The following is a 24439-nucleotide window of genomic DNA, read 5'->3' as shown; positions in this document are numbered from 1 at the left end:
CTGCATGAAAAGAAGACTTGAAGATCTTTCCTTGCTTCATCTTCACTAAAACTAGGCATAAAAGTTAGATGTGTTATTTCCATTTCAAAACAAACCACTATTAATCACACAGCGATAATTATATTTGAATTGAGATGTAATGATTAGGAGAAATTGAGATTTGATAATGTCTTTGTCATCATATATCAAGATCAACATGATGTAACAAAGGAAGCATGAATTACTTACTGGTCATATTATTACAGTGTATTATAAATTCTTGGTCATTAAATAGATTTAGTGTTATCTGTTCTATTTTTTTTTAACAGAACAATTCGGTATTCTCATTTTTGGTGAAGACTAAGAGTGGGAATTTTTACAGACTCCAAGCTCAAAATAAAGAGAAACGCCCTGGCTCTGGAAGCTATTATGTAGGGCATGAATAAGTAGGGTTTTCAGACAAACATTGCACAGCCATTTGTCTGGGATAGTTTGAGAAGTCCCAGGGCCCTTTCAACCCTAGAATTCTAGAAGAGAAATGATTAGAACATTATTTTGCCTGTAATTTACTTAAAATAATTTTACTTAGATGCTTTACTGTGCAAACATAAATGATGATTAAAATAATTAGCTTGATCATACATGGAACATTTCTGAAAACTCTTTACAGGCATTTTTAAAATATTTATACCAAGCATTTTATACATTCAACTTCAAAATTTTCAAGAATGGTCATGGATAGGACTGCCCTACCATGTAGAATTTAAAAAGCATGTAGACCATTGAAACATTTACAGGTTCAAATCTTTATTGTTTTAAAATTCTACATGTCTTTTACAGTACAATAATTTGTTATTTAAGTGATCTTTGTATAGTTAATGTACAATGGTTTTTTTTCCTCCCTGAACCTTAGCCATGAAATACAATTTCATTAATATGATTTTTCTTTTAAATAGATCAATACAAGACTTCTCTGAGGACTGGGAAGGTGTCTCATTTAAATACAAGAGCATAGCTACTTCCTTTCAAGATCTGTGATCAACCCTTCAAAAACTTCAAAGACTGATCCATATTAGCTTAGCAAGATTCTGTGGTTTTTTTTTCCTTTCTCTTATATTAAACAGCTTTTTAATGCAATAAAGCTAGTTGCAAGAGTTACCTTTTCATCTATTGAGGCAAACTCATGCTGAAGAAAATTATCTGCATGCAATGAACACTCCTGTGTTATAAATAACTGATGGTTTTATACATATTATAAAGAATCTGTTAAAGAGTGAAAGTAGTTTGATAATGGTTTCACAAAAGGACAGATGCTGGTAATGGTAGTTAACATTTAACATCTAATATGAGCTAATGTATATTTAAACAGGCAATTAACATGGCTAGTAAACAAGCCATGATATGTAAGATTTGCCCTTTCAGAAAATGAACTCTTTTGGTCCACATTTCTAAAGTTATCTGAATAAAAAATCAGAACAATTAGGCCAGACATTATGATGAATTTCTTGTTTCTAAAATATAACACATTAAAAAGAAAAAAAGAATCATATGGAACATTGTCATATGACCTCTGTATTAAAAAAATGGCCTGCTACTTGGGTTGATGAAAGGGCACTGAGGGACTAGCCAGAAAATATGATATTGAGTTGAGTTTTCCTCATGTGTTATACTTTCTTATTCCATGGTACTGCTTTTACTCTGTAGAATTTTGTACCCAGAGGAACTTTGAATCGGTTTTGTGCCTAAGGAAGAAAGAAAAGAAAGAAAATTATTTTAAGGGTAGCACTAGATCTATAACCAACCATAAACAATAATTTTTGTAGTCTGCAATGCATATATGGATGGGCACATGCTATATGCATGACATTTTAAGTACTTTGTAATTCAGTAAAACATGGCATTTCATATCTTTTTATTTATTGAACATTGATGCAAGTAGGAAAAAAGCTGTATTATTCTTCTCAGAAAAATAATGCTCAAATTCTATTATATAATTTAACTGAACCATGACTCATCAAATAATTTAACCCTTACCTTTTTTGCCTGACAATATTCTTTTTCCATTACTTTCCCTAACACCCAAGGTCTTCGAGATGTTCCAGAAGCTACAAGAAAAATGTTCATGACTTGAAAACATATATATATATATACACACACACACATACACACAACTACCAACTACACTAATGTTTATAATACTGTTCAAGGTTATATGGCTATGTATTTAACCATTTAATAGGGAAAAACTTCCATATCTGTAATACTATTTTGGCAATAAAGGACAAATAATTGTTCATCTCTCCTATCTGTAAATAGTATAAAGACTTCAAAAAATATTATATTACAATAAAAACATTATGACATATTTATTTGTGCATTAAACACTTCTACTTAAACATAATAGTTAAGTTTCTAGTATTACTTAGCTGTATTCATGTGTTTATACATAATTATAAAATATATGTGTGTATATATCCTGATAAGTACACAATAGCTCAAACATTTTTTAAATATATCATAAAAACACTTTCCAAGGTGATGACACTTACCACACTCACCTGGTTTGAGATCTAGTGCTGCAAGAGATTCTGAGTGTAAAAAATACAAAGTTGGGCTAACAGTAAATAATACATAGTTGTCATGACGTTCATCCAAGATTATGAGAACCAAATCGCCAACCTGAAAACTAGTTAAAAAAAGAAAAAGTTAAGCAGGCAATAAAATACAATATTGAGCAGATATGTATTTGCTTGAAAGAAAAATCCCAAGTAACCAAACACAAGATTATATCCTAAGTATTTATTTTTGTGGTCCATAGAAATATACTGTAAATCAGGAAATCCAGGTTTGAACTGAAAAACATTCCTTTGTAAACTCATAATTTTAAGAATTTTTTTTTTAATACAGAAAGTACAGGAGTGGTAAAGTACAGGAGTGGAGTGGTAGGTGGGTAACCCAAGATGACACTGTGCGACGTATTTCAAATCACAGTTATCGAGTACACAAAAATATAAAAAATAAAATAAGTTTGCATATGTATAACCCTGATATATATTAATATAGGCTAATGAAAGATAATCATTTTGAAATCCCAGTGCTTTAAGCATGAAGTTTTCATTGATTAGTGGTCTGATTATTGGGTTAATAATGTTATATATATAGTAAATGATAAGCAAGAAGTTCCATGTTTCTTACATTAAAAAAACAACAACACTACTCATGTGGCTCATGTTAACAAGCAACAGCCATGGAACACTTAACTGTTTAACCTTAATCATATATCTAAATTTTCTTAAACTTTTCAGAAAATAAATTAATTACTAAATTCAAGATCCAGGGAAAACCACAAAATGGCAAAACATTCATAAACAGCTTCTATTCTAATTTCACTGTTCCACCTGGAAAGATGCATCTCTATGAATAATGAGTGAGGATTCAAAAATAGTCCTTAGTGATTTTATTAGCAAGAAAATGTAGCAGAAGTAATAAGAATGCTGGATTCTCTAAGAGAAGGATATTTGGAAAGGATGAAATTTTGTAATTCCTAGTAGCAATCAATAACAATTATTACCTACAACTGGCCATAATCTAATAGGGAAAGAATAAACAACTGGAGAGTTTTTTTATCGGCTAGGTTTTGGAATCAATAAAGACATAGAAGAGCAAAAAATTGGATTGTTGCATTCCTTTCATGTATCATTTTACAGAAGGGAAATTTCTACAGGAAGTCGTTAACTGGGATGCCTGAGCTAGATGCATCTCTCAATTGAATTTACTCAGTGCACAGCAAAACTGCTGGATTCATGTAGAGTTCTGGATGCCTTCAAGGTTTTATAAAAGTGGTTAAGGTTTTTTTAACCAATAATAGATATAAGTGTCAGCAGTTTGATGGCAGGAAATGTAATTAGCAATGTGTGTAGGTACATATGCATGCTTTTTGAATTTGTTTTCAAATTTTTGTAGAATTTGAAGTTAAGTTAACTTGTATCTATCCCAACAAAGACTGCATGGTAACTTTTATTAAGTCTTTAAAAAGTAGTGGCAGGGAAGGGATTCAATTTTTGTTTTCAAGTTTTTGTAAATAAACAAATGGAAATAATTAACCTACTCAATAGTTTTCAGACATATTGATTTTAATCTGTATTAATGACCACAGTGATATTATTTTTAAGACAAATTTAATTTAAAAAACATTTCACAATTAACAACAAGAGTATACTTACTCTCTGATAGCAATTTTTTCAGAATGTCTTAGAGAAACTGAAGACATGCTTTGAGACATCTGAAAAATGTAACATTACTATTATTTTCCTAGTATAGAAAATACAATAAAGCATGTTCTAGGCATAGGTTGATTATTTATTAATCTTGTCACAGACTGACATAAAAAAAGAAAAAATAGCTTTGTATGCTTTATATCTACTGTTTGGACAAAACCAGGGGTAAAATGCTCCTGAATTGCATGATCCAGTAGCGATCGTGGCCAGTAGTTCAGCGATCCGGTAGCGATGACGGAGCAAAGCTCTGCCCACCCACCTAGGGCATCATTGCTTCCTGGTTTTAACCAGGAAGCAATGTGTTTTTTACCTTCTGCGCATGCACAGAAAGTTTTGCACATGCGCAGAAGGTCTGCACGTGCATGTAACGCACACACAAGGAAGCAAAGCGAACGACGCGTGCATGGCACGTGCACTTCCAAACCGGTAAGGAAGATAAGTAGATTTCACCCCTGGACAAAATGTATTATAAATTTAAAGCAATTTCATCATGTGAAGATAAAGAAAGTTAGTCATTACTATTATAACTGACTTTTAAGCATCTTTATGCTTTTATGAATGTCAATGCATTTTTCTTCAATCATACATCCAACATTATAACTTATATTTTGTATTTATCCAGATTGCTTGCCAACTCCATTTTTATGCTCAATTATCTACAAAACATGAAGTGCCAGAGTAGAAATATTTTTCTGATTTATTAATTAGGATGGTACAAAAAAACCCCAATCTCGGCTGATTTACTGTTTGCAGCAATAACAATACATACGATTCATTTAAAAACATTTTACAATTAACAACAAGAGTATACTTACTCTCTGATAGCAATTTTTTCAGAATGTCTTAGAGAAACTGAAGACATGCTTTGAGACATCTGAAAAATGTAACATTACTATTATTTTCCTAGTATAGAAAATACAATAAAGCATGTTCTAGGCATAGGTTGATTATTTATTAATCTTGTCACAGACTGACATAAAAAAAGAAAAAATAGCTTTGTATGCTTTATATCTACTGTTTGGACAAAACCAGGGGTGAAATGCTCCTGAATTGCATGATCCAGTAGCGATCGTGGCCAGTAGTTCAGCGATCCGGTAGTGATGACGGAGCAAAGCTCTGCCCACCCACCTAGGGCATCATTGCTTCCTGGTTTTAACCAGGAAGCAATGTGTTTTTTACCTTCTGCGCATGCACAGAAAGTTTTGCACATGCGCAGAAGGTCTGCACGTGCATGTAACGCACACACAAGCAAGCAAAGCGAACGACGCGTGCATGGCACGTGCACTTCCAAACCGGTAAGGAAGGTAAGTAGATTTCACTCCTGGACAAAATGTATTATAAATTTAAAGCAATTTCATCATGTGAAGATAAAGAAAGTTAGTCATTACTATTATAACTGACTTTTAAGCATCTTTATGCTTTTATGAATGTCAATGCATTTTTCTTCAATCATACATCCAACATTATAACTTATATTTTGTATTTATCCAGATTGCTTGCCAACTCCATTTTTATGCTTCAATTATCTACAAAACATGAAGTGCCAGAGTAGAAATATTTTTCTGATTTATTAATTAGGATGGTACAAAAAAACCCCAATCTCGGCTGATTTACTGTTTGCAGCAATAACAATACATACGATTCATTTAAAACATACAGCTGTGATTAATACCTTTTTATCAACCCTTTTAGAATTTCTCATTTAGAGAACCTAGAGTATATGTCTGTCATGAAATCAGACCTACAAAAAAAATTAAGAGATCCTTTTCAAATAACTCTGGAGGAGATTCGATTCAAACTGACATCAATAGAATCCTGAAATGAACTTAAATCCTTAAACTGATGGTATATCTCAAACCTGAGCTGAGAAAATATATATATATTTCAGAAATCTTCCTAATTAAAAACATTTGCCATCTTGTTCAGTTACAGTGATGATGAGCTGGAAGACTTGAAAGGATAGCTTAGATAGAGATCAATCATTACAGAAAAAGTCATAGTGGTCGCTAGGAGTTGAAAATGATTTGATGGCACATAATGATCAAGTTCATTTGGTTTCTTAATATTGTACCAGGAAAATGTGCAGTCGGTATGTTGGTTGCTTTAGTAATTCAAATAAAGTACAGGAAGTTTTTGCTTAGGAACTATCCAAGAAAGGGCGTAACTGGTGCACAACATGAAGTTGAGCAAAGACTTTCCTAGATATGGCTGCCATCCATTCTTTGAGCAGGAACCTTGACTCCCAACAGGACCCCCAAGTTATCTACTGGTCTGCCTTTTCTATTAGTTGTACCAATGAGCAGTTGCTAAATGAGGCAGCCACTAAACAAGGGCTACCTGCAGTAGTGGTAACTGCTAAAGAAGTGGCAAAACTATTTTTAAGTTACTCACTGCACATTTGTATATTTTTAAATAAAGCTAATATAAATCCATATATATATATATATATATATATACCTACATACAAACACCCGCGAAAACCTCAGAAAATATATATATATATATATATATATAATATATATATATAAAAATATATGTTTTCTGAGGTTTTCGCGGGTGTTTGTATGTAGATCTTTGGTTATTCGGGTTTTCTCCCGCGTAAAATTGGAAGTGTCTTGGCGACGTTTCGACGAAGTCTCATTCGTCATCTTCAGGCTTCAGCGTCGTGCTTCTGGGAGCAAATTGCAGCTCAAACAGCTATGCAGCTCACCAGCTCAAATCCCCCTGCAACTCAGATTAATCTGAGCACAAACAAGCCCCCACCCAAACAGGACACACACCCATCCAATCAGAGCACAAAAAACCCCCATCCAATCAGAGCACAGCCAAGCTCCCACCCAATCAGTTCAAACCCCCACTAGCAGTTAAAAAGGAAAAAACAGCTGCAATCACACATTGCTCCCAGAAGCACGAAGCTGAAGCCTGAAGATGACGAATGCGACTTCGTCAAAACGTCGCCAAGACACTTCCAATTTTATGCGGGAAAAAACCCGAATAACCAAAGACCTACATATGTATGTATGTATGTATGTATGTATGTATATATTTGTTTTCTGAGGTTTTCACGGGTGTTTGTATGTAGGTCTTTGGTTGTTCGGGTTTTCTCCCGCCTAAAATTGGAAGTGTCTTGGCGACGTTTTGACGAAGTCTCATTCGTCATCTTCAGGCTTCAGCGTCGTGCTTCTGGGGGCAAATTGCAGCTCAAACAGCTATGCAGCTCACCAGCTCAAATCCCCCTGCAACTCAGATTAATCTGAGCACAAACAAGCCCCCACCCAAACAGGACACACACCCAGCCAATCAGAGCACAAAAAACCCCCATCCAATCAGAGCACAGCCAAGCTCCCACCCAATCAGTTCAAACCCCCACTAGCAGTTAAAAAGGAAAAAACAGCTGCAATCACACATTGCTCCCAGAAGCACGAAGCTGAAGCCTGAAGATGACGAATGAGACTTCGTCAAAACGTCGCCAAGACACTTCCAATTTTATGCGGAAAAACCCGAATAACCAAAGACCTACATATGTATGTATGTATGTATGTATGTATGTATATATTTGTTTTCTGAGGTTTTCACGGTGTTTGTATGTAGATCTTTGGTTATTCGGTTTTCTCCTGTGTAAAATTGGAAGTGTCTTGGCGACGTTTCGACGAAGTCTCATTCGTCATCTTCAGGCTTCAACCGTGCTTCTGGGAGCAAATTGCAGCTCAAACAGCTATGCAGCTCACCAGCTCAAATCCCCTGCAACTCAGATTAATCTGAGCACAAACAAGCCCCCACCCAAACAGGACACACACCCCAGCCAATCAGAGCACAAAAACCCCATCCAATCAGAGCACAGCCAAGCTCCCACCCAATCAGTTCAAACCCCACTAGCAGTTAAAAGGAAAAACAGCTGCAATCACACATTGCTCCCAGAAGCACGGTTGAAGCCTGAAGATGACGAATGAGACTTCAAAACGTCGCCAAGACACTTCCAATTTTACGCGGGAAAAAACCCGAATAACCAAAGACCTACATATGTATGTATGTATGTATGTATGTATGTATATATTTGTTTTCTGAGGTTTTCACGGGTGTTTGTATGTAGGTCTTTGGTTGTTCGGGTTTTCTCCTGTGTAAAATTGGAAGTGTCTTGGCGACGTTTCGACGAAGTCTCATTCGTCATCTTCAGGCTTCAGCTTCGTGCTTCTGGGAGCAATGTGTGCTTGCAGCTGTTTCTTCCTTTTAACTGCTAGTGGGGGTTGCTGCAAGCTCTAGAAAAAGCTCTAGAAAAAACTGCAAGCTCTAGAAAAATCTGATCCCAAACCCAGCTCTGGCTCAGATACGTAGACGACACCTTCATAATCTGGCCACACGGGAAAGAAAAACTTGACAACTTCCTCACACACCTCAATAGCCTACACCCCAAAATACAGTTCACCATGGAAACTTAAGTTAACAACCAACTTCCCTTCCTTGATGTCTTAGTCTACAGGAAACCCAATGGCTCCCTAGGACACACCATCTACCAGAAGAAAACACACACAAACCGCTATCTACACGCACTCTCATACCACCACCCAACACAGATCAACTCCGTAGCCAAGACACTCATCTCCAGAACAAAATGCTTAGCTGACGAACAACACCTAAAAACCGAACTACACACTCTCACCAATGTACTAACATCCAATGGATTCCAAAGAAATAAAGATTACCAAGCTAATCCAAAAAGAACCCCCCACTAAAATATAAGACAGAGAACAAGAAAATGGCACAGCCCTCCTCCCATATATAAAAGGCACCACAGACAGAATCAGCAAGATCCTCCATAAGCACAACATCAAGAAAGCATTCTGCACAAACCGAAAAATATCCACCATCCTAAGAAACCCCAAAGACAAAATTGAGTTAGAAAATCAAGGAGTATATGAAATCCCATGCACCGCCTGCCCCACCACATACATCGGACAAACCAACAGAAGAATAAGTGCACGCATTGAAGAACACAAGAATTCAGTCAAAAAAGAGGAACCAACTTCTTCCCTGGTCCAACACTTTAAAGTCACAGGACATGTTATTGACTTTAAAAAGACCAGAACTATCGCCAAAACTGAACACTTTGACAACAGAATAATCAGAGAAGCCATCGAGATAGAAAAATGCCCACACAGCATGAACAAACGAGATGATACCTCCCGCCTACCAGCTATTTGGAAACCCGCCCTTATTGACAAACGAGTCCCTAACACGAGGAATGACACCAGACCCACACTCACGAGGTCCACACAGGATGTCACCACCACACATCCACCCAGAAAGCAGACCCAAACCCACACTGATCAGGAAGCACGACCAAGGACCAGAAGCCAGACCGCAGCTGCAACATTAGCCATTTCAAAACCCTCCAATCCATACATACAGCAGACAGACACCCACTATGAAGATGTAGCACGACCACAAACACGAAGCCAAACAACAGCAATGCAGCTCACCAGCTCAAATCCCCTGCAACTCAGACTAACTGAGCACAACCAAGCCCCCACCCAAACAGGACACACCCCAGCCAATCAGAGCACAAAAACCCCATCCAATCAGAGCACAGCCAAGCTCCCACCCAATCAGTTCAAACCCCACTAGCAGTTAAAAGGAAGAAACAGCTGCAATCACACATTGCTCCCAGAAGCACGGTTGAAGCCTGAAGATGACGAATGAGACTTCGTCGAAACGTCGCCAAGACACTTCTAATTTTACACGGGAGAAAACCCGAACAACCAAAGACCTACATATATATATATATATATATATATATATATATATATATATATATATATATATAGAGAGAGAGAGAGAGAGAGAGAGAGAGAGAGAGAAGAGAGAAAGTTTTCTTTGTTGCGTTTCTTACTAATCAAATACTTTGTTGAATCAGACATTAGATGTTTCCAAATGTTCTGTTGGGATTTACAACTTAAATATAGTTGAGAAAAGTCCCTAGTCTTAAAAATTGGAAAGCAAGTTATTTAAATCCATGAGATCAACTTTAATTTTGTTGTGAAACCACAAAATCGAAATGTGTTATCTGATGATCCTTCTCAGTCACTATCATTAGTTGTGAACTATGATTCAAGAGGTCAAATGTCTATTCCTAATTCCCAGTATTGTGTTGATAACTGACCCTTTAATTTTAAGAAGGCTAAAGTGAAAAGCAGGAGGAAGGAACAGATCTTTTTCTATTTTTTCTAACTTATTGATTAACATTTTCCTTTAAAACTAAAATACAGTGAATACCTTCCCTCAGAACAGTATAGTCTTTAGAATACACTTTTTAAAAATTAAATTGACTTGACTTTACCTATTCTTTTGAATAAGTTTTTAATAAAATTTACAAATCTTACCAATCTTTGATTGAGCCTTTTATTTTCCTCCTCTTTCAATTGCAGCGTCTATAAAAAGATGTATTTTATTACTTTACCCAAATATGTAATTATATATTAATATTATATAGCTTTATACCAGTAAATGCAATCCCAGTATTTTAAATTGTAATCCTATTCATACCCTCTTAACATGAAATAGAGAAAATGAAAATCTGTTGTCTGAAAATGTCATATATGAACAAATTTTGTAACTCCCAAATAAGACAACACAATGTATAGATGTACCATGAATTCTTGATGAATGTATCTTTTCTTTTATGTACAATGAGAGCATATGCACCAAGACAAATTCTTTGTGTGTCCAATCACACTTGGCCAATAAAGAATTCAATTCTATTCTATTCTACCATGCATTTCAGCACTTTGGTAGAAATTTCTGATGTAGTTCACAGGTCAAAAAATAGCATAAACAGGAATATATTAAAAAAAGTGTCAGAAATACATACACAGAAAGACTGCATATAGAAAAGTCCATTAGTAAAGGACAGAATAAAACTTACAGTTGATAATTTTTGGCAAGGAAGAAAAAAGATAGATGCTCTTATCTGGGAACTAATATAATTAGGCACAATTGAATATTGTTCTAATATTTATTTTATTTATTTATTTTATTTATAATCCAATTTCTATACCGCCTTTCTCCCGAAGGACTCAGGGCGGTTTACAGCCATATTAAAAATACAAAAATACACATAATATAAATAACAAATTTAAAAACATTTAAAACGAATATATTAATTGGCCAAATTACTAAAACGATCAAAACCGACATAAAACCCTTTAAAATTTAAAAACTATAATTAAAATACATTTAAAATACATTTAGGCTAATCCCGCACAATTAAATAATAAAGTTTTTAATTCCCGCCTGAAGGTTTGGAGGTTGGGGAGTTGGCATAACCCCGGAGGTAACTCGTTCCAAAGAGCCGGTGCTGCCACAGAGAAGGCTCTCCCTCTGGGGGCCGCCAACCGACATTGTTTGGTAGATGGCACCCTGAGCAGGCCCACTCTGTGGGAGCGCACAGGTCGTTGGGAGGCTATCGGTGGCAGAAGGTGGTCTCGTAGATACCCTGGTCCTAAGCCATGGAGCGTTTTGAAGGTGGTCACTAACACCTTGAATTGCACCCGGAAGGCTACCGGCAGCCAGTGCAGGCACGCAGGATGGGTGTTATATGGGAGCAATGTGGTGCTCCCTCTATTACCCGCGCAGCCGCATTCTGGACTAACTGGAACCTCCTGGTGCTCTCAAGGGGAGCCCCATGTAGAGAGCATTGCAACAGTCCAGGCGAGAGGTAACGAGGGCGTGAGTGACCGTGCGTAAGGAGTCCCGGTCAAGGAAGGGGTGCAACTGGCGAATCAGGCAAGCCTGATAAAATGCTCCCCTGACGACGGCCGTCAGGTGTTCTTCTAAAGACAGCCGATCGTCCAGGAGACGTCCAAGTTGCGCACCATTCCCCTGGGGGCCAATATTTCACCCCCAACAGTCAGCGAGGGCGAATGCTGGCTGTACCGGGACACCGGAACCCACAGCCACTCTGTCTTGGTGGGGTTGAGCTGGAGCCTGTTCCTCCCCATCCAGACCCGCAATGAAATAATATTATTTATTTATAATAATAATTATAAATAATATAATAATTATATTATTATTATTAATAATAATAATAATAATACATATGTTATATATTACATGCTTGATGAAATAAATAAAACAAACAAACAAACAACTGAAATTTGTTCCTGAGTAAACATGGGATTAAAATTCAAGCTGAAATACTTAGCTCTCTTATTCAGGAACTCAACTTTATGTTTGTGTGTATGTATGTGTGTGTGTGTGTGTGTGTGTGCACGTGTGCGCACTAATATTATATTCTCATGATTACAGCAAACTAAGATGTTCAATAAAACTTCAGAGAATCTGAGCTATACATCTGCATTTCAATTCTGTTAAACCACAATGTTTGTCTCAAAATACCAACCACTTTATTTAAATTTATATTACCAAATATAAAAGGAGAAGGAGCGCAATAGAAAACTTTCATTTTTGTAAGCAAGCACCCCAGAAATTCTGATGTTTGGAAAGCAAAGCAGGTAAATCTAGCGTACACACTTTACTTCTTTACTGCAATTATGCTAGACAATGTGTGAAAGAATATGAAGAAAAAACCTTTCTTAGAAGAAAATGTACTAGAGATTTTTATACCTAAATAATTAAGCTAAATAGAAATTATTAAAACTTAAGAGATTCTGTATATAAAATAATTGCTGAATTATGGAAATATTCCTTAGTTACATAACATATATCTCTCTATATCAGAAAATAAGCTTTTGTATCTTTATTTATTTATCTAGTGTTTACCAGAAACACTGGATAAATTTAATCACCCTTAAAAAACAATCAAAACCAAATACTACTTAAAATTAATCTGGGCTCCCAAAGATTACACAGACATCTTCCTATGGGTTTTTTTTTTTTAACTATACAAAAGTAGGTTTTCTTGGTCTTCTTCTAAGATGTTTTTTTCAATCTTTACTCAGAACCTTAAAATAAAATAATTAAAATAAAATATTTCTCTATATAAAAGGAATCACAAGTCATACTCAGTACCAGCTTTGATTTCTAGCCTGCCTTCATGCCCATAAAACTCAGAAATAGTTAATGTAACAGCAAACACAACTGCGCAAGCAGAGTAGTGCAAAATCAGACTCCTGTGAATGTATGCGGGTCTTGTAAGCATGGATGCAAGTGGAGATTGGTTCCTGCAAAACAAAGGGGCTAGGTCTGGTTAGCACAGAGCTGAAGGACTAACCAGGAAAGTAAGAAAACACCCAGAAGAAGACAATAGTAAACAGCTTCCACTGGGTTATCAAGACACTGGCATAGATACATTCATGAAGTCAGCATATTAGCTCAATTTGAAGAACATTTTACTTTAATTGTTAGTATAACATGTATAGTACTGGATACAAAATGGATATATGGGGGGAAAAAAAGTTGAAGGTAGGCTTCCAAACCTTAATATTGCCTAGCATTACTAGTAATGCTGCTAAAAACTGAGACTGGCTAAAAAGCTACTCACTTTTTCTAACATCATTATCCTCTGTTTTTCTTCAGACAACATCTGGACATTTTCACTAAAAAAAAGAAAGCAAGATAGAAAAAATTAACAAGAAATGAAGTTTTTTTTTAAAAAAAAAAACCTGTCTGGCTCTTCAACATATTTATAATGATTGTTAAAAAAGAACTTTTAATAGTATAACAACATAGAAAGATTAACACAACCAAGAAAGATTAACAAACAGATGTTTAGCATTGACCAAATGACCCTAAATACTTTGTATTACAGATGTGTCAAACAAAAATGAATAAAAGTGGAGTGTATATAATATGTTCATCTTTTCCCATTTCATGCAAGCCTCATGTACGCAGATAAATACACGGCAGCAATTGAAGCTGCCATTCTTATACCAAATATTCTGGAGAAGATAAGAGTCTTATTGGGGGTAATTAGAAGTTGGGCAGATAAAGAAACCAAACCCAAAATGGGACAGATGTCATCAAATGAATTGGCTATTAGTAATGGAATAGAATATTGCTTAGACATCAGTCACTGCTCTGAGAGGCCCAGTAGCAGCAAAAGATACTTCTGGGTATTTGGATGACATGTTTCATGTAGGTTATTAAGAAGGTTCTGAAGACTAAGAGACTAGATATGGGTTAATGAATACCTGTGCTCAATTCTCAGGAGACAATTCCTTCAAATCCCAAGGAATCATTATATGCACAACATGTAAGAAAATATCAGTGAACAAAGTATCCGTAGTAATAGAAATTGGTGGGCTTAAAAATAAAGTCTATTGGTACCAAAATGCCTGCATTTTATTGGATTAACTTTAATGATGCAGGATAAATTCTTTATTGATTAATGCCAGACATGAAATTCTGAACAGATCATCCAGTTTAAAATGATACAGGTGAAACAATTGTCCATCTATTTATACATGACTTTGTCATGCTGATCTCAGATTTGGAGGAGACTGACAATGAGCAACCAACTCCACGGTTACAGGAAAGATTATTGCTATCTGAGCAGGCAGAGATAAGGCTGACCAGTAACCATCTCTGAAGATGAAGAGGCTAAACTGCCACCTCCTCCCAATGCAAGGCCCCACTGTGCAGAGTGGAGGGCAGAGGTACTCTCAAGTGAGGCAGCTCGCAAGGAAGGAATCTTGTCCTTCTAAATGAACAACACTAGGAATGGTTTTTATTTAAGAAGGGCAGCAAGCTCAAAACTCTCAACTGATGACAACTATCCTTAACTCCTACTTCACGCCCCTTGACTCCTGACTGGTGAGCCCTGATTCTGGAAATGGACTGGCTGAGAAACCTTCCATGAAGTTTCCACCCTTGTATTTTGCCTGACCATTCTCTTGCCTGCTGTTTGGATTAGAGCTCTTTTAAGGCAAGCTTGTTAGAACTATGAAATATTATTTTACTACCACCACATGCATTTGATGTACATTTTGATATTAAGGGATTAGAAACCTCTTTCAGTGTTTTCTGCTGTTCAAAATGCTTAATATAAAACAACATTCCCCATAAATCTAAAGGCTGAAACTTCGTAAAATATATGCAAAAATTAAACTGATGTAGTGAAAAAGGATGCTTTTTTCTCCACGCAGAGGGTCAAATGAAATCTGACTAATAGTTGAGGATTTGGCAGTGATCCGCATTCTAATTTTAAATATATTATCTTTTAAAATAAACAAATAATAATCAAGATATATGTTCTAACAATCAAACCTTATACGTACATTTAGCATGATAACGATACAAATGTATAAAAAAATACTCAGGAAAAAAAACTTAGGACCAGCACTTTAAATGGGGTAGGGGAAACATATGCCATTCATTCTGTAATATTTAGATATTTATTTCAATGCAAAATGACTTACTTTACAGTCATCATGCTAGTTTCTAGTGTGGAATCAATTTTTCCTTCTTCTGCTGTATCAGAACTCAAACGTTCAGTTTCTGATGTGAAATCAGCTGCACAAGCTCCAGAAGGTTCCAGAATAGGAGGCAAGCATGTTGATGAAACAAGATTGCTATTTTTCAGCTTATTAACTTCTTCTTCAAGTTTCTTCTTCTCTTCAAGTAAACGAGCACGATCTTCAGAAAGACTTTCAATCAGATCTGAGCAAGGCATTTCAATGATTTATATTTAATATTGCACTGAACAACTGCTATGGTATGCAACCCTAATGTAATACATTGCATGCTTACCCTTGTCTCTTTCTTGCTGCTGTTTTATCAATTTCAATTTGTCGCTAAGTTCATTGATTATATTTTCTTTTTTCAGCTTTTCTCTTATTAGAACAGTGTTAAATGTAGTCTGAAAAGATAGCATTAAAATTAATTTTGGTAACACAATGAACAAAATGTAGATGTACACACCCTTAAGTGTGTAATCCTTAGTAGTATTAAAACACATTAGAAGCTTTTAGATGCACAGGCTTGGAACACATCTAACATTACATTGTCCTGTTGCTAGATTGCATTTAACTCTCACTAACATTGATGTTTAGAAATTGTGGTATAAAAACATTTCTTCATGAGCACAAAATAAAGTGAACATTTGCTAGATATGAATATTTGAGAGATACAGTACAAAGATGACTTGTATATATGATTGATTTCTTTACTCAGGTCAGCATCTATTGTTTCAGTCGCATTGCATTTTTTCTGTCTGAGCATATGTATTTTTTTACAATCATAGTCTGTCCCCCATTCCTGGGATATCAAGTCTTCAGTAATGTAAAAGAACTCAGTGAAGACCCAGTTAAAAGGAATATTGATTCTAAAAGAAAAGGAATTGCCCCTAAAGCCAGGCAATCATACTTTACCTACAAAGACATAAGGATATAATCAACTTTTGAAATTTGAGGAATTTGTTATCCAGTCTGGCAAAACCAAAAAAAGATTCCAATTATTTTATATTATCCCCACGACAAAAAAATCTAATCTGAAGTCACCTGCTGCTCTGCAGTGAGTGATGTTCGAATGTTTTGCATTTCTTCGTTTTTTCTTTTCTCATATTCTTCAAGCTGTTCCAAAAACTTCATTTTCTCTTCCTGGAGTTTTTCTTGAAGTTCTGCAACCAAGCTTGAAGCAGACGATTCAAATGAACTTGAAAAAGGAAAAAAAATAATCAGAATATAATCAATCAGCCTGTAGTAGTAAAAAAAACTGGCAAAACCTCAGTATCATTTAAATGGCATACATAAATATAGCTAAAAATGAAAGGCTTTGATTAATGTTAGTTGCTTCAGCAATTACCAGATGTTAGTATGTTTTGGGACACAATAGGTGCTGGCCTTGCAATAATAACCTATTTACAAAATCCAAGCCAATTTTAAAAAATGAATTCAGCAACTCCAGCAATCTGGTTTTTCCAATGGTTATCTATATTTAGATCTGTTGTCTCCCATGCCACCATTTCAACTGTATAAACAGTATACAGCAAAGCAAAATCAACAAAATAAAAGACACTTTAATAAACAAGTAGCTCAAAACTCAACAGTTTAAGCATAAACACAAAGTGATTCAATTGAAATAACTTTGATCACTTCATTACATGTATGGAACAAGACTGGATGTTATTGGCCAGAAAACAGAAGAGACTGAAACTCGAACCTCCTAAAAAAAAACCAGTCGTTACCTTTTGAAGAAAAAAAAAGCACTTTTGAGACAACTATGGCCTGGATGACCGAGAATCTCCACATGCACTCCTACATCCACCTTATCCAATAAGAACGGAGTGATTCATAAAGGTGTTTGAAACCGAAGTAAAAACATGCCTATTTTCTTTTTCTTCAAAAGAGTTCAGGGTAGATTGTTTGTTCCCTGATGCCACCTGAGCAGACATCTTTATAATATGAAGCTAGTAATTAAAGTCAACTGCAGAATTTTTTTAATCTTGAGGATTTAAATGTGGATACTCATAACCTTAGTCAAGCTGTTTAATTGTCATAGGACATCTACTCAACGTATTTACTAGTGAGTCAAAATTAAGAGCATATTGTTGCAAGAAGGAAAAAAAAGAATGATCATCCTATATTCTTGACTGGATAGTTGATCAGCTATTAATATATATTTCTGATTAAGAAGTTTGGTTTAACATCTCTGGATTTTTCTTCCTTGGTTGATTTATTTTTATTCAGTGTCTTACTATATTGTTAGTAGAAATATAGTTGTTATACACTGCAGCTGATTAACATTTGCTAGCACTATACATAAAGAGTACAGTGAGCAAAGTGTTTCAACCAACCTAATGACCTCCAATCTTACTGGGTTTGTTCCAGAGCTACTTTATCTATCTACATTTAACCGTTAATTTTTGCAACCTTGTTTCAGGGGAAAATACTTACAAATTATACCATATTTGTTCTCCCTCTCTTTTAATCATAATCTGAAGAAGAAGAATTCATTTTCTACCATGTCAGAGAGAACTAGCAGAGTTCTCCAACAAGCCCTGGATTGTAACTTTGCCCTTTCATCAAACTTCCGGTATTATACCAGAAATTCCTTGTAACTTCTTTGCTGAAGTCCTGGGTTGAAATGTGCATGACAAAAATAACCTAGGGTCGAAGTTTATTTTCATAATTTCAGCATGCTACAATGTTAAAAACAAAAGAGCACCAGAACTAAATGGAAACAACTGTAAACTGCTTTAAAAGTTTACAAATAAATGATATACAGATGTTCTAAGTAAATACACAAACACAAATTACATATTGAATGTACTAAGTTTCCTGAAAAATCTGTATTTTTTCCTAATTTACCTGTAAATCAGAGGATAATTCTATTTAATTTTATCTAAATACAAAGAACATAGTTAAGGAACAAATGCTCTATGATGTGTATGTCTACGCATGTCTCCTTTTGTGTGAGTAATCATTCTTTTGTGAGAATATCTTAAATTCAGAGTTGTAATTATTTTAAGAGAAATTTGGTATGCTAGATATTATCCTAAATATGTTGAACATATCTGGGAAAAAGGTGGAAGGATAAATCATCTTTGAGTAAGAGTTGAGTTTACATTCTTTTGTAAGAAACTCTCTTCAAACCAAAATTTAACTTGTCAAAAAACCCTAGATGTTTGTTCAAAACTGTATCTGTTTTGCTATGAAAATGTTATCATTGTCTGAAACTAGGTTAAAAAAAACCCTCTAGATGATAAAATAGTTAACACTGTATCTTCATTTTATCTTTCAGTAACAGATACAATTTTAACTATTTGTAATATATATTTGAAAAACACTGCTTAGAAAAATAGACATCAATGAAAAGCTGGATAAAATTATTTTAAGTTTACAGAAGTGATACAGAAGGTGGATATTACAAAAACTGCAACAAGGTACATTTTAAAAAGAACATCCTGGAATAACGTGAATAAATTCATTTAACATGCTTCCTGACTGAAACCTCAGAACCTGACTACTTCTGGTAGCGAATGGAGAGGGAAGAGGTGCTTCGTTGTCCCACGATCTAGAGTCCTTCGTATTCAAACATCCTTCCACTACCTGGACCTACAGTTATCTTTCCTTTGGCGAAACTCCAAGGGATCCGAGGGAAAAGATCCAAATGATCCACTAAAATTTTCAGCGAGCCGCTCAGCTGATACTGGCCGCTGCCGCTATTTCCAACCGCCGCTGCCATCTTTAGCCTCTGAGTCCATCCACCCTCCCTCCAGCAACCCTACTGCTACCTGAACACATGGAGATCTTTTCATACCACGAAATTGCTTAAGATCTGAGGTAAAAAGATATAAACAAGCCTCTACCCCAGGGGGATCTTTCCTTCTCACCCGCTCCACTCATATACAAATACATGTGGATCTTTCCTTCCATCAAGATCCTGAAGATTCAAACATTAAAATTAAGGGGAAATAAAAATTAAGGGGAAAGTACCTTAAAAGTAAGAAACTTTTATTTGAAAAACTTTCGGGAAGTATAAAAGTTTTGTTAGAAATCCCGATCTATACAAAACAAAGCAGATGAGTGAACTATTCAAAACAAAGCAGGCAAGCTAAAAACAGCAGAAAGCAGGCTGCTGTTGATTTCAAAACAAAGCAGGTGAACGAAAAGCATTGGAAAGCAGACTTCTGCTAATCTGCTGCTAACTTTTAAAACAATGCTGCTATTGCCCTTATAACCAATATCGCTACTGTCTTTTTAAAATGACACTGCTGCTACCTTTTAATCCGACGCTGCTGCTACCTTTAAAACCACCACTACCCCACTCTTTCATTACTGTCTTTCAATAATATTAACTAAATTGATTCACTGATTAATGATTCAGCGTTTAGTATAATTAATTGATAGTTATTACCAACTTTTTCATTAATTGTTAGTTATTTTTGTCATACTATTATATTTCATTAAGTAAGGATTAATAATAGAAGTTTTAAAATTATAATATAATAAAAATTCTAATATTACTGATAATTAATTAATTAATACTGTTTAGCTGAATATTCAATTGTCTAGTTCATTAATTATTAACAATTCGTTAATTGATTAGATTGACATTATTTACTGATCTATGTTAATTGATTTATTATTGACATTAATTTGTTTACTGATTAATTACTTGCTATTGATTTATTATTGATATTGACTAATGAATTTTGTCAAACATTGACTGAACGTAGACCATGCCAGACAGAAACTCCAACAAATCCACCAAACACCCTCAAATGAAAGTTGTCACTATAAACAATGACCCAAATGACTCCAGAATATGCTATAAATGTAATGAATCTATTAATGAATATGATGAATTCAAGAAATGCCGATTATGTTGCCACACCACACCACAATTGCCATACCACACCTACCTGAAAATAAACAAACTGGTAGCTAATTTCCTGCAAGCATATCCTACATTTATCCATATATGTCCATCTTGTTTTCCAAAATTCGACTACTTAATTGCCATGTCTGATAGGGTCCATACCATGGAAACAACTATAAAGACACAACAAACAATCATCGACTCCATAGAAACAAGCTTAGAAACACGTATACTAGCATGTTTAGAATCACGTTTTACATATCTTGAAAAAAAAATTACAGCAAAAAAAATGAAAACTCAGCAGATCAAAAACTTATCCCAATTCAACAAACATTACCTCAACCATAACCAAAACCACAAATATCTGCCAACCAACCAAATAACTTAGCCATACTCGTCAAATATACCATTGAGAGAGAACAAAAACGTCAAAAAGCTGTTTTATTTGGATTAGATGACACCAGTGAACGAGATATCACTAAGGTTCATAATATCATTAGAAGCTATAATATACCAACTATCTCCCCTGACAAAATCATCGAAGTCTCCAGAGATGGACCAGAATACAAGAACAGAGATGGCTCAGTGGCCCCAAGATTCTGTAGAGTTATTTGCAAAAATGAGACCAGCAAATTAAAGTTCATTTATACTATAAATTCAATTGCCAGAACCAACCCCACCGACAGCAAACTTTGATCACGGCCTGACCTATCCTTACTAAAACGGATCCTCTCCCATGAATTCTGCACAGAACTCAAAAGATGCCAAGATGAAGGCGAATCGAACCTATACATCGACTACCATGCTGACTGAATAAAAAGTCAAACCTACAATTGATTGCCCAACATCCAACCCTCCATCACCCAAAACATCCAACCATCCATCGTACAGAACTTTCAACTGGCCATCATCCAAAACTAAGTACGCACGCCCCTAATTTCCTCAATACCAATCACTACTGAACTTAAATGCAAACTAATAAATGCAAGAAGCATCCTAAACAAAATGCCCGGATTTCTCCTCTTATTAAATACTGGTACATATGATATTATACTTGTCTGTGAAACATGGCTAAACTCATCCTTCCCTGACTCCATCATCTCAGTAAGAGAATATCATGTTTTCCGGTTGGATCGCGAAACCCGCAGAGGAGGTGGAGCAGCTATCTTTTACAAAAAGTCACTAAGCCTAAAAAATATTCAAGTTGCACATAAAGTCGCTCTTCCAGAAACTATCGTCTGCGAACTGTCCTTTAACATCAGGCTTCACTTCTTACTATGTTACAGAGCCCCTGACTATGACATCGCACATGCGAACAAGTTAACCACACTATTAACATGGGTAGCCTCTTGTCCTTACCCTCTCATCTTTCTGGGTGACCTCAACCTACCTCTTATTAATTGGAAAATAAATGAATGTACAACTGAACCCATCCATACAACCCTTTACAATACTGTTACAAATCTAGGTCTAGATCAACTAGTAACTAACAACACTAGACTCAACAACTGCATCAACCTCATGTTCTGCAACAACTTAAACTCAATTTATGGACTACAAATAAAAGAATCCTTTTCCAACAGTGACTACAGCATGATTGACTTTTGACTCAATATACCTTACAAAAATCACCAAAATAATGGGACACCCAACTACAACTTCAAGAAAGCCAACTATGATCTCATAGACTCCAACTTCTCATCTCTTGATTGGCAAAGAAAAGAAGGACTAGAGGAGACATGATAGCAGTGTTCCAATATCTCAAAGGCTGACACAAAGAAGAGGGAGTCAAACTATTCTCCAAAGCACCTGAGTGTAGAACAAGAAGCAATGGGTGGAAACTAATCAAGGAGAGAAGCAACTTAGAACTAAGGAGAAATTTCCTGACAGTTAGAACAATTAACCAGTGGAACAACTTGCCTGCAGAAATTGTGAATGCTCCAACACTGGAAATTTTTAAGAAAATGTTGGATAGTCATTTGTTTGAAATGGTGTATGGTTTCCTGCCTGGGAAGAGGGTTGGACTAGAAGATCTCCAAGGTCCCTTCTAACTCTGTTATTATTATTATAAATTCTATTCTCTGGCTGTAACACTGCCGAAGACCATTATAACATTTTCTTGCTTGAAATCAATAGTTATTAAACTATATGTACCACTAATTACCACCAAAACCAGGAAAAACAAATTACCCATATTAATAAGAAAGCTCCAATAAAAAAAAAATCCCTCTGACAAAAAAACAAAACTGGCTATGTAGCTAACTTTAAAAGCCGTTACAAAAATATATGCCACCAAATAAAGACTGAAAGCCCCAATTACCACACCAAACAAGAAAACCTCCTGCGCACGAGATCCAACCGCGCCTTCTGTAATTTTGTACAGATCCATCCCATCCCTAAAAGGACCTAATGGTAAAGAATGCAATGATGAAACAGTTAAGGCAAACCTCTTCAACACATTCTTTGGCTCAGTTTTTGTAAACAGCAACGGCAACATTCCCTAGTTGTAGCACAAATAACTTCAACAATCTAACACAAATAGATAAGAAGATAACATTGAAAAGGCACTATGCAGACTAAAACCATCTCTATCTATTGGACCTGATGGACTATGTGCATACTTCTTAAAAATGCGTTCCACTGCTATAAGCAGAACCCCTAAGCATAATCTTTGAAAAATTCTTTAGGACCAGCTCCCTACACAGCCTATGGTCACTAACCACAGTCATCCCTATCTTCAAAAAGGGAGACCAATCTTTTTTTGCTGCATCACCAGCAAAGTCATGGAATCAATCATTAACCAATCCATTACCCTCCACCTAAAAACAAACAACCCACTGTCAAGCAATTTGGTTTTAGAAAAAAATTATCCTGTAATCTACAACTTCTACACTGCAAAAACATATGGGCTACAAATCTCGAACAGGGCAAAGCAATAGATGCAACTTACATAGACTTCTGTAAAGCCTTTGTTTCAGTGGTATATGACAAACTACCTCTAAAACTAAAATCCTATGGCATCTCTGGACCCTTACATAATTGGATAACTGCGTTCCTGTCGAACAGGCAACAAGTGGTCAAAATAGGCAGCGCCCTATCAAATCCTGCACCTGTTAATAGCAGTGTCCCCCAAGGCAGCGTTCTAGTACCAACACTCTTCATACTATACAAAAATGACCTTTATGATCATATTATAAGTAACTGTGTTCTCTTCACCGATGATGTTAAACTATTTAACACTACCAGCAATGCTGCTACCCTTCAAAAAGACTTTGACTTTGTGTCGGAATGGTCAAAAAATTGGCAACTCCAAATCTCAACCAACAAATGCTCTGTCTTACAACTGGCAAAAAGAATCAGAACACAAAATACAAGGTAGGTGGACATGACCTTGTAGATGACCCTCACTCTGTCAAGGACCTTGGAGTACTCATATCAAATGATCTAAGTGCCAAAGCCGATTGTAACAACATCGCCAAAAAGGCATTAAGAGTTGTAAACCTAATCTTCCGTAGCTTCTTCTCCGGCAAGATTACACTACTAACCAGAGCATACAAAACATTTGTTAGACCAATTCTTGAATACAGCTCATCTGTCTGGAACCCACATTGCATATCGTACATTAATACAATTGAGCGCGTCCAGAAATATTTCACAAGAAGAGTCCTCCATTCCTCTGCTCACAACAAAATATCTTATGTCACCAGACTTGAAATTCTGGGTTTAGAAAATTTAGAACTATGCCGCCTTCGGTATGACCTGAGCATAGCTCATAAAATCATCTACTACAATGTCCTTCCTATCAATGACTACTTTAGCTTCAACCACAACAATACACGAGCACACAATAGATACAAACTTAAATTCGAATGCAGAAACTATGACTTCAGTAACAGAGCTGTTAATGC

The 24439-nt window shown here is 35.7% G+C and overlaps 1 protein-coding gene and 1 long non-coding RNA gene across 6 annotated transcripts in view; one reads left to right on the top strand and one right to left on the bottom strand.

Moving 5' to 3' along the window:
• Positions 1-24439, top strand: part of LOC131194174 (uncharacterized) — a 79318-nt gene that overhangs the window by 52173 nt on the left and 2706 nt on the right. The gene's annotated exons all lie outside the window — the stretch shown is intronic.
• Positions 766-24439, bottom strand: part of RB1CC1 (RB1 inducible coiled-coil 1) — a 74456-nt gene continuing 50782 nt past the window's right edge. For 2 of the 5 annotated variants that reach the window (XM_058174895.1, XM_058174898.1), the window contains 9 exons: positions 16709-16862; positions 15960-16068; positions 15629-15869; positions 13753-13807; positions 10634-10681; positions 4203-4261; positions 2529-2665; positions 2014-2084; positions 766-1721 (listed from right to left, as the gene is read on the bottom strand). In XM_058174895.1, coding sequence (XP_058030878.1) covers positions 1644-1721; positions 2014-2084; positions 2529-2665; positions 4203-4261; positions 10634-10681; positions 13753-13807; positions 15629-15869; positions 15960-16068; positions 16709-16862 — 952 coding nt within the window. In that variant the 3' untranslated portion in view covers positions 766-1643. Of the gene's footprint in view, positions 1722-2013; positions 2085-2528; positions 2666-4202; positions 4262-5071; positions 5131-10633; positions 10682-13752; positions 13808-15628; positions 15870-15959; positions 16069-16708; positions 16863-24439 lie in introns of all 5 variants that reach the window. The other 3 variants (XM_058174894.1, XM_058174896.1, XM_058174897.1) reach the window with 3 other exon arrangements.

The sequence above is a fragment of the Ahaetulla prasina genome, chromosome 3 (assembly GCF_028640845.1).
Source record: "Ahaetulla prasina isolate Xishuangbanna chromosome 3, ASM2864084v1, whole genome shotgun sequence".
NCBI lineage: Eukaryota > Metazoa > Chordata > Lepidosauria > Squamata > Colubridae > Ahaetulla > Ahaetulla prasina.
The sequence above is the reverse complement of the archived record's forward strand: the minus strand, read 5'-3'. Positions and strand labels throughout refer to the sequence as shown.